General features: G+C 39.7%; 1 protein-coding gene across 2 annotated transcripts; it reads right to left on the reverse strand.

Annotated features, from left to right (window-relative positions):
* Nucleotides 1–57: 57 nt before the first annotated feature.
* On the reverse strand, nucleotides 58–5385 carry LOC111970698 (large ribosomal subunit protein P2). Of its 2 annotated transcripts, XM_070445895.1 has the most exons (6): nucleotides 5260–5303; nucleotides 1957–2001; nucleotides 1021–1144; nucleotides 828–876; nucleotides 398–490; nucleotides 58–190 (listed from the first exon to the last, which is right to left on the reverse strand). In XM_070445895.1, exons 3-6 carry the CDS (start codon nucleotides 1141–1143, stop codon nucleotides 114–116), a joined length of 342 nt encoding a protein of 113 aa, XP_070301996.1. In that variant the 5' UTR covers nucleotide 1144; nucleotides 1957–2001; nucleotides 5260–5303; the 3' UTR covers nucleotides 58–113. The 2 variants fall into 2 exon arrangements, with proteins under 2 accessions (XP_070301996.1, XP_023853246.1); XM_023997478.2 differs by lacking the exon at nucleotides 1957–2001 and having other exon boundaries at nucleotides 5260–5385.
* Nucleotides 5386–12195: the final 6810 nt, after the last annotated feature.

Genomic DNA, 12195 nt, shown 5'->3' on the forward strand with positions numbered 1-12195 from the left:
ACATTGAACGTTAATGATTAAAAAAAAAACATTTAAAAAAATGAAGACAACAGTGACTTTCTTCTAACCATTTCCATTTTATTATTGGTTTTCAACCTCTAACGGAAGGAAGATTAATCAAAGAGTCCAAATCCCATGTCATCATCAGATCCCTCTTCAGATTCCTCTTTCTCCTCCTTTTTCTCTTCCGCTACACAGACACACAAACATAGGTTAGTTTCATATTTGGGAGCCTACCCCCAAAAAACATTGACCATTTCCAGAAATACATATATATAATCAAAGTGCATTTAAAATATCAAGCGTTTTCCTCTAAATGTGTCTTCTCGTGCAATTCATTTCAAATAAACGTGTTTCAGTCCGTTGAAATTAATGACTCCCTACTATGATGGCTTACCAGCAGTAGGAGAAACTCCAGCTGCAGCAGACCCAGCAGCAGCAGGAGCCGCCACAGCACCACCTGCTGGCACGGAGGCCAATTTAGAGAGACCTGCAAAGAGCAACGGAGTAATTCATTGACAGGTCATTTAGATTGTACAGTGACTGGTGATTTGACAACATTTGCACCTATATGCAATCTACAGACCAAATCTGATTCACACGATGGTGCCAAACTAAGCTGTACTGGTATTTTGGGTATTTTATTTGGATCCTCATTAGCTGTTGCAAAAGCAACAGCTACTCTTCCTGGGGTCCACACAAACCATGAAACATGACATAAAACAGAACAGCCAACAGTACCGTTTGGGTTGGCCAAATAGTGTAAATCTGGCATAATTATGTATGATTTCATGAGTCAAAACAAAGACATAAGGACAATGCCTCACCAGAGTTCATGACTTCATTGATGTCTTTTCCATTCAATTCATTGACAACCTGTGGAGACAAATTCAGGTTTTTATTATCACCAGTTACTATGTAAACCAAGGCCTCTGTCCTGCAATAGTGTCGAAGTACACAAAAGTAACTCAGTTCATCTTCTCAAAATACAAGACAGCATTGCCCTAAATGGAGGCATACCTTGTCTAGGCGCACATCTTCGGCCTCGATTCCTACACTCCCCAAAATGGTCTTGATATCCCTGGAGGAGGGGCTGGTGTTGCCACCGAGCACAGCCAGGAGGTAAGCGGACACGTAACGCATTCTGCAAGCAGGAGGATGGAGAAGGAGGGGAAAAATTATTATATATATATTATTATTATTATATATATTGGCCTACTTGAAATGCACTCTGGATATACATACTGGCCATATCCAGGTCTATATTAGGATAGKRRTWRMCWAATTWGKYWAYYMCTATGATTATTTTATAAATATATAATCATAGTGGTTAACTAATTTGGCTACTCCTATCCTAATATAGACCTGGATATAGCCAGACACGGTAAAGTTTAGAATCAACAATACTTGAAGTTGAGGTAATTGTAACGAAATGACACATGAAAAAAAAAAAAAATATATATATTTCTTTTTACAATTACCTCAACTTCAAGTATTGTTGATTCTAAACTTTACCGTGTCTAAAACATAAATCCCATGCTATTCTGTTAACAAAAGGGAGCTAAGAATAAAAAAACATAACCACTATTTACAGTTTTTGATATCTTATAATCCAACAAGGTTTCTTTTTTTGCATAGATCGACAAATTAATCCCAACAGCATCACTACACGCAAAAATTTAATTTTCCCATATCAAGAAACCGTGGTCGTTGCCAAAAGGAACACTACTGTTCTGCCAGACTTCAGGTTTGGCGAAGGCCACGGTCAATATCTCAGTGAGAAACACAATGTGTTTGTGTCATTGTAACATTCACTTTCCCCCCCTTTAACGGTCCTACAAAATTGGACGTTAATGAAAAAATAATGAACATTAAAAAAAATGAATTGAGACAAGTGGCTTCTGACTATTTATTTTCTAGTGATCGATGACAACCGAGCTCGCTGCCCAGACTTACATAATTACAAAGAGGAGATTCTCCTGATTAAAATGGGTGTCCAACCTGAAAAAAATCCAAATATACACATTGTGAGATATTTGGCGAAATAGACCGGCATGCCTCTCCATAGGAAAACAATGGGTGGAGCGCAGGGTTCCAAGGGCAAAAAGTATTTTGGGGCTAGCATTTGAAGACAACCGAGCTCGCTGCCCAGACTTACGTCATTACAAAGAGGAGATTCTCCTGATTTAAAAAATGTGTCCAACTTGAAATAAATATATCTCACAATGTGTGTATTTACTTGGGGAAATACAGACATGTCTGTGTAGAATTTCCCCATAGGGAAACAATGGAGCATCCTCAGAGTTCAAACAGTAATGTGTCATTTCTGATATTTGAAAGGCTAGTGTTTGATGACCGCAGAGCTCACTGCCCAATCTTACATTAATACAAAGGAGATTCTCCTGATTAAAATGGTGTCGGACTTGGAGAAAAAATAATAATAAAAATTATATATATATACACACACACACGCATTGAGAGAAATTTGGCAAAATAGACATACATACCCCTAATTACTTAACCAGTTTACCATTTATCTACTACCATTTGCCCTTTTGTGTTTAACATTTTGTGGTTTGTAATCTTAGTGGTTTAAGAGCGTTGGGCAGTAACCGAAAGGTGGCTAGTTTGAATCCCCGAACAGACTAGGTTAATCTGTTGATGTACTCTTGAGCAAGGCACTTAACCTTCGTCACTCTAGATAAGCGCATCTGCTWAATGACTAAAATGTAAACTAGGCCTCTATGTGAAAGCGTGGCAATGATTTTTTAACTTTTCATTATGCACAGGCAGGCAGGTTGGCAAACAGACTCCTCTGATGGCAGGCAGCACACCCATGAAAACAAACTGTTCAGCAAAAAAAAGGCACTTTTGAGAGCTACCAGATTTATTATATAAAAAAAACACATTTTTAGTGTCTGTGTTTATATGTTAAGGGGGTGTTACTTTTGCAGATAATGTCACCCATCTAAATACAGTTTTTTTTATATAACTAAATGTATAGTGTTTATGTCCGTTTCATTGCTATGGTTTACATAGTTAAGGTGAGTGATAAGTGATAAAATTAACTAGAAAATGTTATATTTTGCAATTCTGAGTAATTACTAGTTTGGTAAGGATATACAATTTATTCATTACTACCGCAGTTGCTAAATAATTCCAATAGATGGAAGCATAAGACCACAAATACATTTCAGAAGATTCGTTCTCCCTGGATACTCCCTTCAGTTTTCCCGTTCGTGCTTTTTTCTGTCTCTTTCCACACTTCTAACACAAGAGGAAGGACTGAACATGCATTTAACAGATTACTRTGAAGTAATATAATGATGATTCATGTTATTACTACTTGTTTTTAAATGGGCATGTTTTGAAAATATACTTCATTACTATAACTTTTATCAATAAGCCTGAACATTAATTCAGTCACCTCTGGTCAACAAAACATATTTTGCCTAGTACATTCATTGTCAAATTCATCAACAAGCATTGACCCGCTCTGCCTTCTCGCAAAAGTAGCCAATTCATCAAAATCCTGCGAAAAGCTTGTGTCCTAGGCAGCAGCGTGCACTGACTTCTCGCGCAATCGAGGGGCATATTGAGGTAAATTTTCTAACCGCAAGGGTTGCATGATGTCATTTATTGACGAGCTGGAAGAAACACTCGTCTTTTCTATTCTAGGCTGTTTACTCATAATATGATACACTAACAGAGCTTTTTATAATACATGTCTACTAGGGTTGAGGTTAGCACACCTGTCTAGTGATTATTTGGCCATGTCTACTAGGGTTGAGGTTAGCACACCTGGTCTAGTGATTATTTGGCCATGTCTACTAGGGTTGAGGTTAGCACACCTGTCTAGTGATTATTTGGCCATGTCTACTAGGGTTGAGGTTAGCACACCTGTCTAGTGATTATTTGGCCATGTCTACTAGGGTTGAGGTTAGCACACCTGTCTAGTGATTATTGCCATGTCCTACAGGGTTGAGGTTAGCACACCTGTCTAGTGATTATTTGGCCATGTCTACTAGGGTTGAGGTTAGCACACCTGTCTAGTGATTATTTGGCCATGGTTCAATACCTGCTGTAGTCAATATTCTTTTGCTCCCCCAAAAGCAACAGGCCTAATATGAGATAAATAGCAACCTGTAAAGTAATGAGTGACCATTTTAGAAAATCATGGAACATATAGTTTTTGGTTGCATGCTATTTTATGTCAATTATATTGCTGCTACAGCCTATAATTGATGCTTCATGTCCTTATGTCTTATGCTGCCATCTATTGGAAATATTTTGCAATTAAAAGTTATTAATCCACAAAGACATTGGTGAGGCAGCTGCGAAATAGTAAAAGCCATTTAGAAACAACAAATCGTCCAAAAAAATAGGTTACTATTAAAAAAAAAAAATTTTTTTAAACATGTCTTCTGGCTGTTTAAAAATCGGCCACATCTTGAAACTTCGTCCAGTGACTTGCGGTTTGTTTAGGTTTACACATTTTTCTGATGGAGGTAACAACAACGTGTACCCAGGCGAACAGTGAACATGCTCACCAAGTAACGTTAGCCTTGTTGATAATAAATTACTTGAGGTAAGCCTATGGTTTAATGTGGGCACGTTTTGAGAAGTAGAACAATGGACTGGGAATAGAACGTTCGATAGGCGAGTTGGTTTCACGGTGCTCAATAGAACTAATAGAAGCTGGCAGGGTGAAAATTGCCCTAAAATAATCTGTTTTTACGCGATTACTTCAAACTATGGCAAACAGTTGGGACAGATGGTAATATTATGAAACTGGGCTACACTGCGGATGCAATGAACCAGTTATCACAACAACAAAAAAACGTTAATTTCATGTGTCCAGCATAGTACAGGCCACGGTCAATATCTCAGTGGGCTACACACTGCGTTTGTGTCCTTGTAACATTCACTCTCCCCCTCCCCTTTAACGATCCTACAACATTGAACGTTAATGATAAAATAATGAACCTCTATTTATTTTTTTAAAGACAACACTGGCTTTCTTGTGCCCATTTACATGTAATTACTGGTGCTCATGCAATGGTGTCGTGTTAGTTAGCTAGCAAACGCTGACATTAGCTTCTATAAAGCTAGCAAAACTTGCACGCGCCCTTTTTTGCTAAACGTGKAACATATGTTATACAGAATGGATTCTGATCATATACTTGCACATTAAAACATCTGAACTATATTATTGAAGCCGTTTTGATGGTCTAACACGTATTAAATAGTTTAACTTACTTTAAGTCTATACAGACACGAAACGTCGGTCACGCTGAATCTTCCGGAAGAGAAAGAGGGTCGTCACCGGAAGATAGAGGAATTTGCGGTGCCCAGATATTATTGGTCCATCATCAAGCCTCATCCAAAAAMATCAGCTTGGACGAGATGCGCCTGACGACTGAAGTGTCGGTATGTATAAATACATTACCACTGTAAATAGTTTTAGGATCTTTCAATTTCTTCGCGACATAGCTAGGACTAAAACATGTTTTTATGAACATGAATGTCAKCAGCAGCACATTTTGTCCAGCAATAAGTCAAGCCATGACGAAATTAAATTATTATTTGGAATGTGTGATTCAGACTAGGGGTAGACYAGTTTCGTATGAAACCAAAGAATATCTATTAAATTGACAAGATAATCGAGTGACCACTCTAACAATGGAAATACATGTATTTAAAGGTGGAAGGCAGGCGGTCGAAGGCCAGAGCAGATGGGACCATTCTAGCCAATGAGASGTCAGATATACGCTTGTGACGGACAGGCTTACTCAGATATATTTTTGTTGCCGAAATGCCACGTGAGCCCAGTTATATCAGTGAATACGTAACACCCTAACCATTATGAAACGTCTATTCAATCAAATAAGCCTATGTAGCAATTTTTTTTTTTTATGGAACAAATTCGACCCTTTTCATTGATCCTCATAAAATAATTCCTCACTTCATAGTCTTATTTTCATGAACAGATATTGGGTAGGGTAAACCCTCCCGCTTCACATCTTCCTCTCTGGTGAAACTGGCACTGGTACATATCCAGAATAGTCCATCTCTGGTATGGGTAACCTATATCATGGAACCAAAAAATGGTCTATCAAACATAAACTATGCCGCAGAATAATAACCAATTATGAATACACACAGTTTCTTTTATTGAATAATTGACAATCTTGGACTTCAGATTACATCTAGTTGATTTCGCACAATCAGAAACAAACAAAAACAGGATTTACAAACAGACAAAACAGTCTATCACATTTCAAATATTTCTGTCAAAGCAAAGTAGCCTACTGACAAATAATAATCTTTGGTGTGGTGATCCTCGGGTGATCATGAGGATGTGTTAGGCATCTTTGTCGTTGTCATACTGTCCAATTGGCCTACAGTTCAATCATCTCCTTCCCTTCCTCCTGGGTGAACAGGTATGTGGCAAAGTCGAACAAAAACACCTTCATCTTATGCCAGTTTGACACCCACCACGTTTTGTTAATAAACTCCCCAAACAGCAGAAAGAGGGAGAAGATGACAGATGTGATGAGGAAGACAAGAAAGCAGCGGTAAGTGTAGTAGGTAATCTTCTCCTGGCAGGTCTTCTGATCCCAGGGCACGGCGTTGCGGGCCTCGGCATATCTGATTAAGTGTAGCAAGGCAGCATCGTCCTCCCCGGTCATCCCTCCCAAGGCCTGTAGCAAGGCAGTCTCCTCCTCGGTCACCCCCCCCAACGGCTTCTCGGCCTCCATCTCCCTCTCATCTTCAGTAACCGCGTCTCCCTTTGCCATCTTTCTTAAGACTTCCTCTATCGGGAGATTCTAGGAATCACGTCACCCTAAGTCCTCTAGTTCAGGATTTCAGGTTTTTGAGATTTCGTGGTCAGAAAACTGAAGAACAATAAGAGATGGGGAGAAATGCAGAGCGTCTGGTGATTATAGTTTCACAGCACCAATACTGCTTGAGTGTCCTTCCTAAAGATTGGTATCCAGTCTGTCGATCAGCACTCTCGGATCTCTGATAGCTTAGCTTCCATTGTCACCTCTTCTGTTTTTGTCTGGCTTATTTTTTGTATATCCTTTGAATGGTTATTTTTTCAACTAGAATCAATTATGATCTCATCCATGCATTATACTGTCTTGTTTTCTTTCTGTCAAAGCTCAAGCGTCTCCAGGGACAGTTTGTGTTGGACTGGCTGTAAGGCAGACATTTCTAGGCTGATTAGTGAGGTCAGGACACCTCACTAAGAAGATATAAGAGATTAAAAACAGTGGTGTAGTGGAGGGTAAACGGAAGTAAACGTATTTTTTCCACTTTTTYTTTTGCTTGACAGTTTACCAACCTTTTGCGGAAAAATTATTAAAAGTATAGGCAGCATGACTTTTTTTTACCGCAACCAGCGATCAGAGTTTACCACTACATCACTGATTAAGAGACTYTTCAGATTGAAGAGAGTTGAAGTAGAGGCAACGCTATGAGATTTAAATTCAGATAATATGTACATTGAAGATGCACTATGCAGAAATCGCTCCGCCATTTTCAGGTTGCTAAAATTCTAATAGTTCGCTTAATTCCAGTTTGTGACAAAACAAACAAGTATAGTGTAGAGAACCATTGTACCATCTAAACCACTGTGAAATATATTTTCCATAACCAAAAATATTGTATTTTCAACTGTTTGAAGCTGCTTTACAAAACCGAAAGTAAAAGGCGCAAAAACGAAACTTAAGACAGGGAAGCATAGAAATTGGACACCTAGAACATATCTACCTCTTCTTAAGCCTGCTTTCAATGAGAATGGCAGATCTATAACACATATTTGGTTGGGTCGACCAAAAATGTACTTCTTGCAGCTTTAATTTTAACTTTTACATTATCAAAGGAATGTCACATGCCGAGAGAGGGTTGGGGATTTCATGACACACATTTTTGCTCCACAGCTCAAATGTATTGTAAATATCCCAGTATAGCCACTAGCCAGTAAGCATGCTTTTAACAAACTGTTTCACTATGAAAGCAACATTTCATTATATAACACTCATGAATGAATAATGCAACCAGACCACATTACACCCTTGAATAATGCAACAATTCAAAACCATATTGGACAGTTTATTTTCTTGTCCGTACACTCATTACATTTTAGCTTCAAGACAATAGCACAGATACTGCTAGCTAGCTACCCACTAGGCACAGACATTAGATCAATGTTTAGTTTTGATTTACATTTGGTTGAGTTTTCAACTAATGTGAATTCAATGTGAAATCAACAATTTTTTTTGCCATTTCATTGGATTTAGGTTAAAAGTTGAGTAAGAAAAAAATAAGATATGCCCTTAATAAGTTGATTACTTTTTGCAAATCCAATAAGTTTTAAACATTGATTCAATGTCATCACATTTAATTTTGGGTTAAAGTGACGTGGAAACAACTTTGATTCAACCATTTTTTCCCCAGTGGGTAGCTAGCTAAGAACATGTTTCATCAAGTAACGTTAGCCTATATATATATAAAAAGAACAAWTACCCCTCTCATACGAATTATAAAAGTGTAGTAGTCCTACCTTACAACTTTAGCTTATCAAAGTTAAGAACAAACCAAGCTTCATTTTTATCAATATCATGCAAATCATTACAAGTGGTAAAAGGAAAGTGTGACTGAAAACATGGGTAATTCACTGGGGAGTCGATCAGCTGCTTGCTGGCCAAATGTATATTATTTGTTCATAATCACCTCACGGCCAAGAAAAAAATCAGCTCGGACGAGATGCTCCTGACAAATAAAGTGTCGGTATGTATGAATACATTATCACCATAATGGTTCAAGGATCTTTCAATTTTTTCAAGTGGGCACATGCCTTGGTGGTCACGATAACTAGACTGTATTGCACAAATGGGTACCTCACAAAAGCCATTGAACAAAACTAGTCCTGCCTGTGTGTCCCTGAATATGGATTCACTCTGTTGTCCCAGGTYCTTTATAAGCAAACCATTTTCTGGTGAGTGGCAGTTGACTCATCTGTATAATTGTGATCATTATTCCTTTAGGTCAATTTCGTCCAGCAACACATTTCGTCCAGCAATAATTCAAGCCATGATGAAATTAGATGATCCTTTGGAATTTGCGATTCAGGTTCGGGATAGGCTAATTTGAGTGAAACTCCTTGCATTTGAGAATCTATGGTAGTGTAAAACGCTCTAATCCACACACTGAGCAGTTTACAATCCTTCTGTTTGTTGTGGGAGAGCATAATTGAATTAAAACATAAGTTAGTTGAAATMAAATMAAATAATTTAAATACAGTAAGACATTGTTAGTTTGGCAAAAAAAACTAAGCCAACATGTGGGTTAAATCTTTTGTCCAATGGAAAATAATTGAAAAAAAGGCAGATGACCTATGTAGCAAATTAGGCTAGGTGTGTGTGTGTGAGAGAGAGAGAGAGAGAGAGAGAGAGAGAGAGAGAGAGAGAGAGAGAGAGAATTTGAGCCTGCAAATTTCAATTGGTTATAGTTGAAAAAGTATAAATGGTATCAAAAAGCTGAATACTATCACACTATTGTGCCAGACCGGTCAGCACATTTTAAAGTGTGAATGGCATTTCTAGCTTAAATGGTTGAGAATGACTTACGGTTCAAACTTTTACCATGTTAAACTATGACCATTGTAATGCATTGTGATTTATGCAAGTATTTTTGTAGTGTGAAAAGTATTAGTAGTATCAAAACGKTTTTTTTCAAGCAAGTTGTTTTGGTGTTGGTAGATTTTATGGTTTTGGTGCTACAGGTGGTAGCGGAATAATAATACATTTTGTTAAAATTATGTGTAAACAACATTGATTCAACCAGTGTGTGTCCTGTGGGAAGTATGAGCAAGCACACCTAATTATTCATGTAGACAGTTGACTTTATTGAATAATTAACCATTTTGGAGTTTAGACGATTGTTCTGATTATATCTAGTTGATTTCCTTGCACACGTTCAGTAACAAACAAAAAACAGGATTTCCAAACAGACAAAACAATCAATCACATTTCAAATATTTGTGTCAAAACAAAATAGCCTACTGACTGACAGATAATAGTTTCAGGTGTGGTGATCCTCAGGTGATCATGAGGATGTGTTCGGCATATCTGTCAATGTCTTACTGTCCTATAGGCCTACAGTTCAATCATGTCTTCACCTTCCTCCTGGGCGAACAGGTATGTGGCAAAATTGAACAAAAAGGCCTTAATCTTATGCCCGTTTGACACCCACCATGCTTTGTACATAACCTCCCCAAACAGCACAGACAGGAAGATGATGACGAAGATGAGAAAGCAGCGGTCAGTGTAGTAGGTAATCTTCTCCCTGCGGGTCTTCTGGTCCCAGGGCAGGGCTTGGCGGGCCTCGGCATAGCGGCTAAAGTGTAGCAAGGCATCCTCCTCCTCAGCCGTCTCCCTCTCATGTTCAGTAACTCCGTCTCCCTGTGCCATCTCTTCAAGACTTCCTCTATTGGGCGATTCTATATATCTCTTCACCCTAAACCCTCTAGTTCAGGAATTCAAGATTTCAATGTTCACAAAACGAACAAATACTTAGAGATGGAGAGAAATGCAGAGAGTGGTGATTATAGTTTTACAGCATCCATACTGCTTGTGTGTCCCTCGTGAAGATTGGTATCCAGTCTGTCGATTAGCACTCTTGGATCTCTGTTAACTTAGCTTCCATTGTCAACTCCTCCTCCTGTTGTTGTCTCTGTTTTCTGAATCAACGAGAAACAGTCTTGATGTCTCCTGTGTGTTATTCTGTCTGGTTTTCTCCCTGTGTTAGACTGGCTGTAGGGAAGAAAGTGCCAGGCTGATTAGTTAGGTCAGGACACTTCACTAAGAAGATATAGGGGATTAAGCCACACAGCAGTTTACAATCCTGTTTGACCCAAGGTAACAGATTGTAAAAGATAGAGAGGGGGAGGGGAGAGGGAGAGAGAAAGAGAGATAATTCAAATGGAAAATTGGCTATTGTCAATCAAGTCAGTGTCCTCTTATACAGACAGTTAGCATGATTGATAGGAGCACAAGTCCTCTTGCATCAGTGTCACCTCTCCCATGTCCTGTCATGGAGTCTTTCAGCTGGGTAGACTGTGCATTTCTAACAGCTCCTTCTAACAGATCCATGCAGGACCTGAGCCACACAAGGCTGCAGTGCCAGACGGATTACCAGGAYGTGTGCTCCGGGCATGTGCTGACCAACTGGCAGGTGTCTTCACTGACATTTTCAACATGTCCCTGATTGAGTCTGTGATACCAACATGTTTCAAGCAGACCACCATAGTCCCTGCAACCTGCCTAAATGACTACAGACCCGTAGCACTCACGTCGGTAGCCATGAAGTGCTTTGAAAGGCTGGTAATGGCTCACATCAACACCATTATCCCAGAAACCCTAGATCCAGTCCAATTTGCATACCGCTCAAACAGATCCACAGATGATGCAATCTCTATTGCACTCCACTGCCTTTTCCCACCTGGACAAAAGGAACCCCTATGTTCAAGCCCGACGCCCTCTCCCGTCAGTTCACCGCAGACAACACAAGTTCCGAGCTAGAAACCATTATGCCATCCTCCTGCATCGTTGCAGCTGTCTCCTGGGAGATTGAGTCCAGTGTTCGTCAGGCTCAGCTGAACCAGCCTGATCCTAGAAACGGTCCTTGTAAGGCTCTGTTTGTGCCAGATTCAGTTCGTTCTGATGTTCTTCAATGGGCCCATTCTACTCACCTCACCTGTCACCCTGGCATGAACCAGACTGTCGCCTTCCTGCGTCAGTGATTTTGGTGGCCCAACATGGAGAAAGACGCTCGGGAATTCATCTCAGCCTGCTCGGTCTGTGCTCGGAACAAAACCTCCACCAAACCTCCATCTGGTCTGCTTCGTCCTCTTCCCATACCCAGTCGCCCCTGGTCACACATAGGTTTGGACTTTGTCACTTGCCTTCCCCCATCGAATGGTAACTCAGTCATCCTCACTATTATTGACCGATTTTCCAAAGCAGCTCACTTCATTCCCCTCTCCAAGCTTCCTTCCTCCCGGGAGGCTGCGGACCTGCTGGTATCCCGTGTTTTGTGGCTGCATGGCATCCCTAGTGACATTGTTTCTGAGGACCCCAGTTTACATCCCAGGTATGGAGAGCCTTCTGCACAGCTCTGGGTATT

Source organism: Salvelinus sp. IW2-2015, linkage group LG1 (assembly GCF_002910315.2).
Source record: "Salvelinus sp. IW2-2015 linkage group LG1, ASM291031v2, whole genome shotgun sequence".
Lineage (NCBI taxonomy): Eukaryota > Metazoa > Chordata > Actinopteri > Salmoniformes > Salmonidae > Salvelinus > Salvelinus sp. IW2-2015.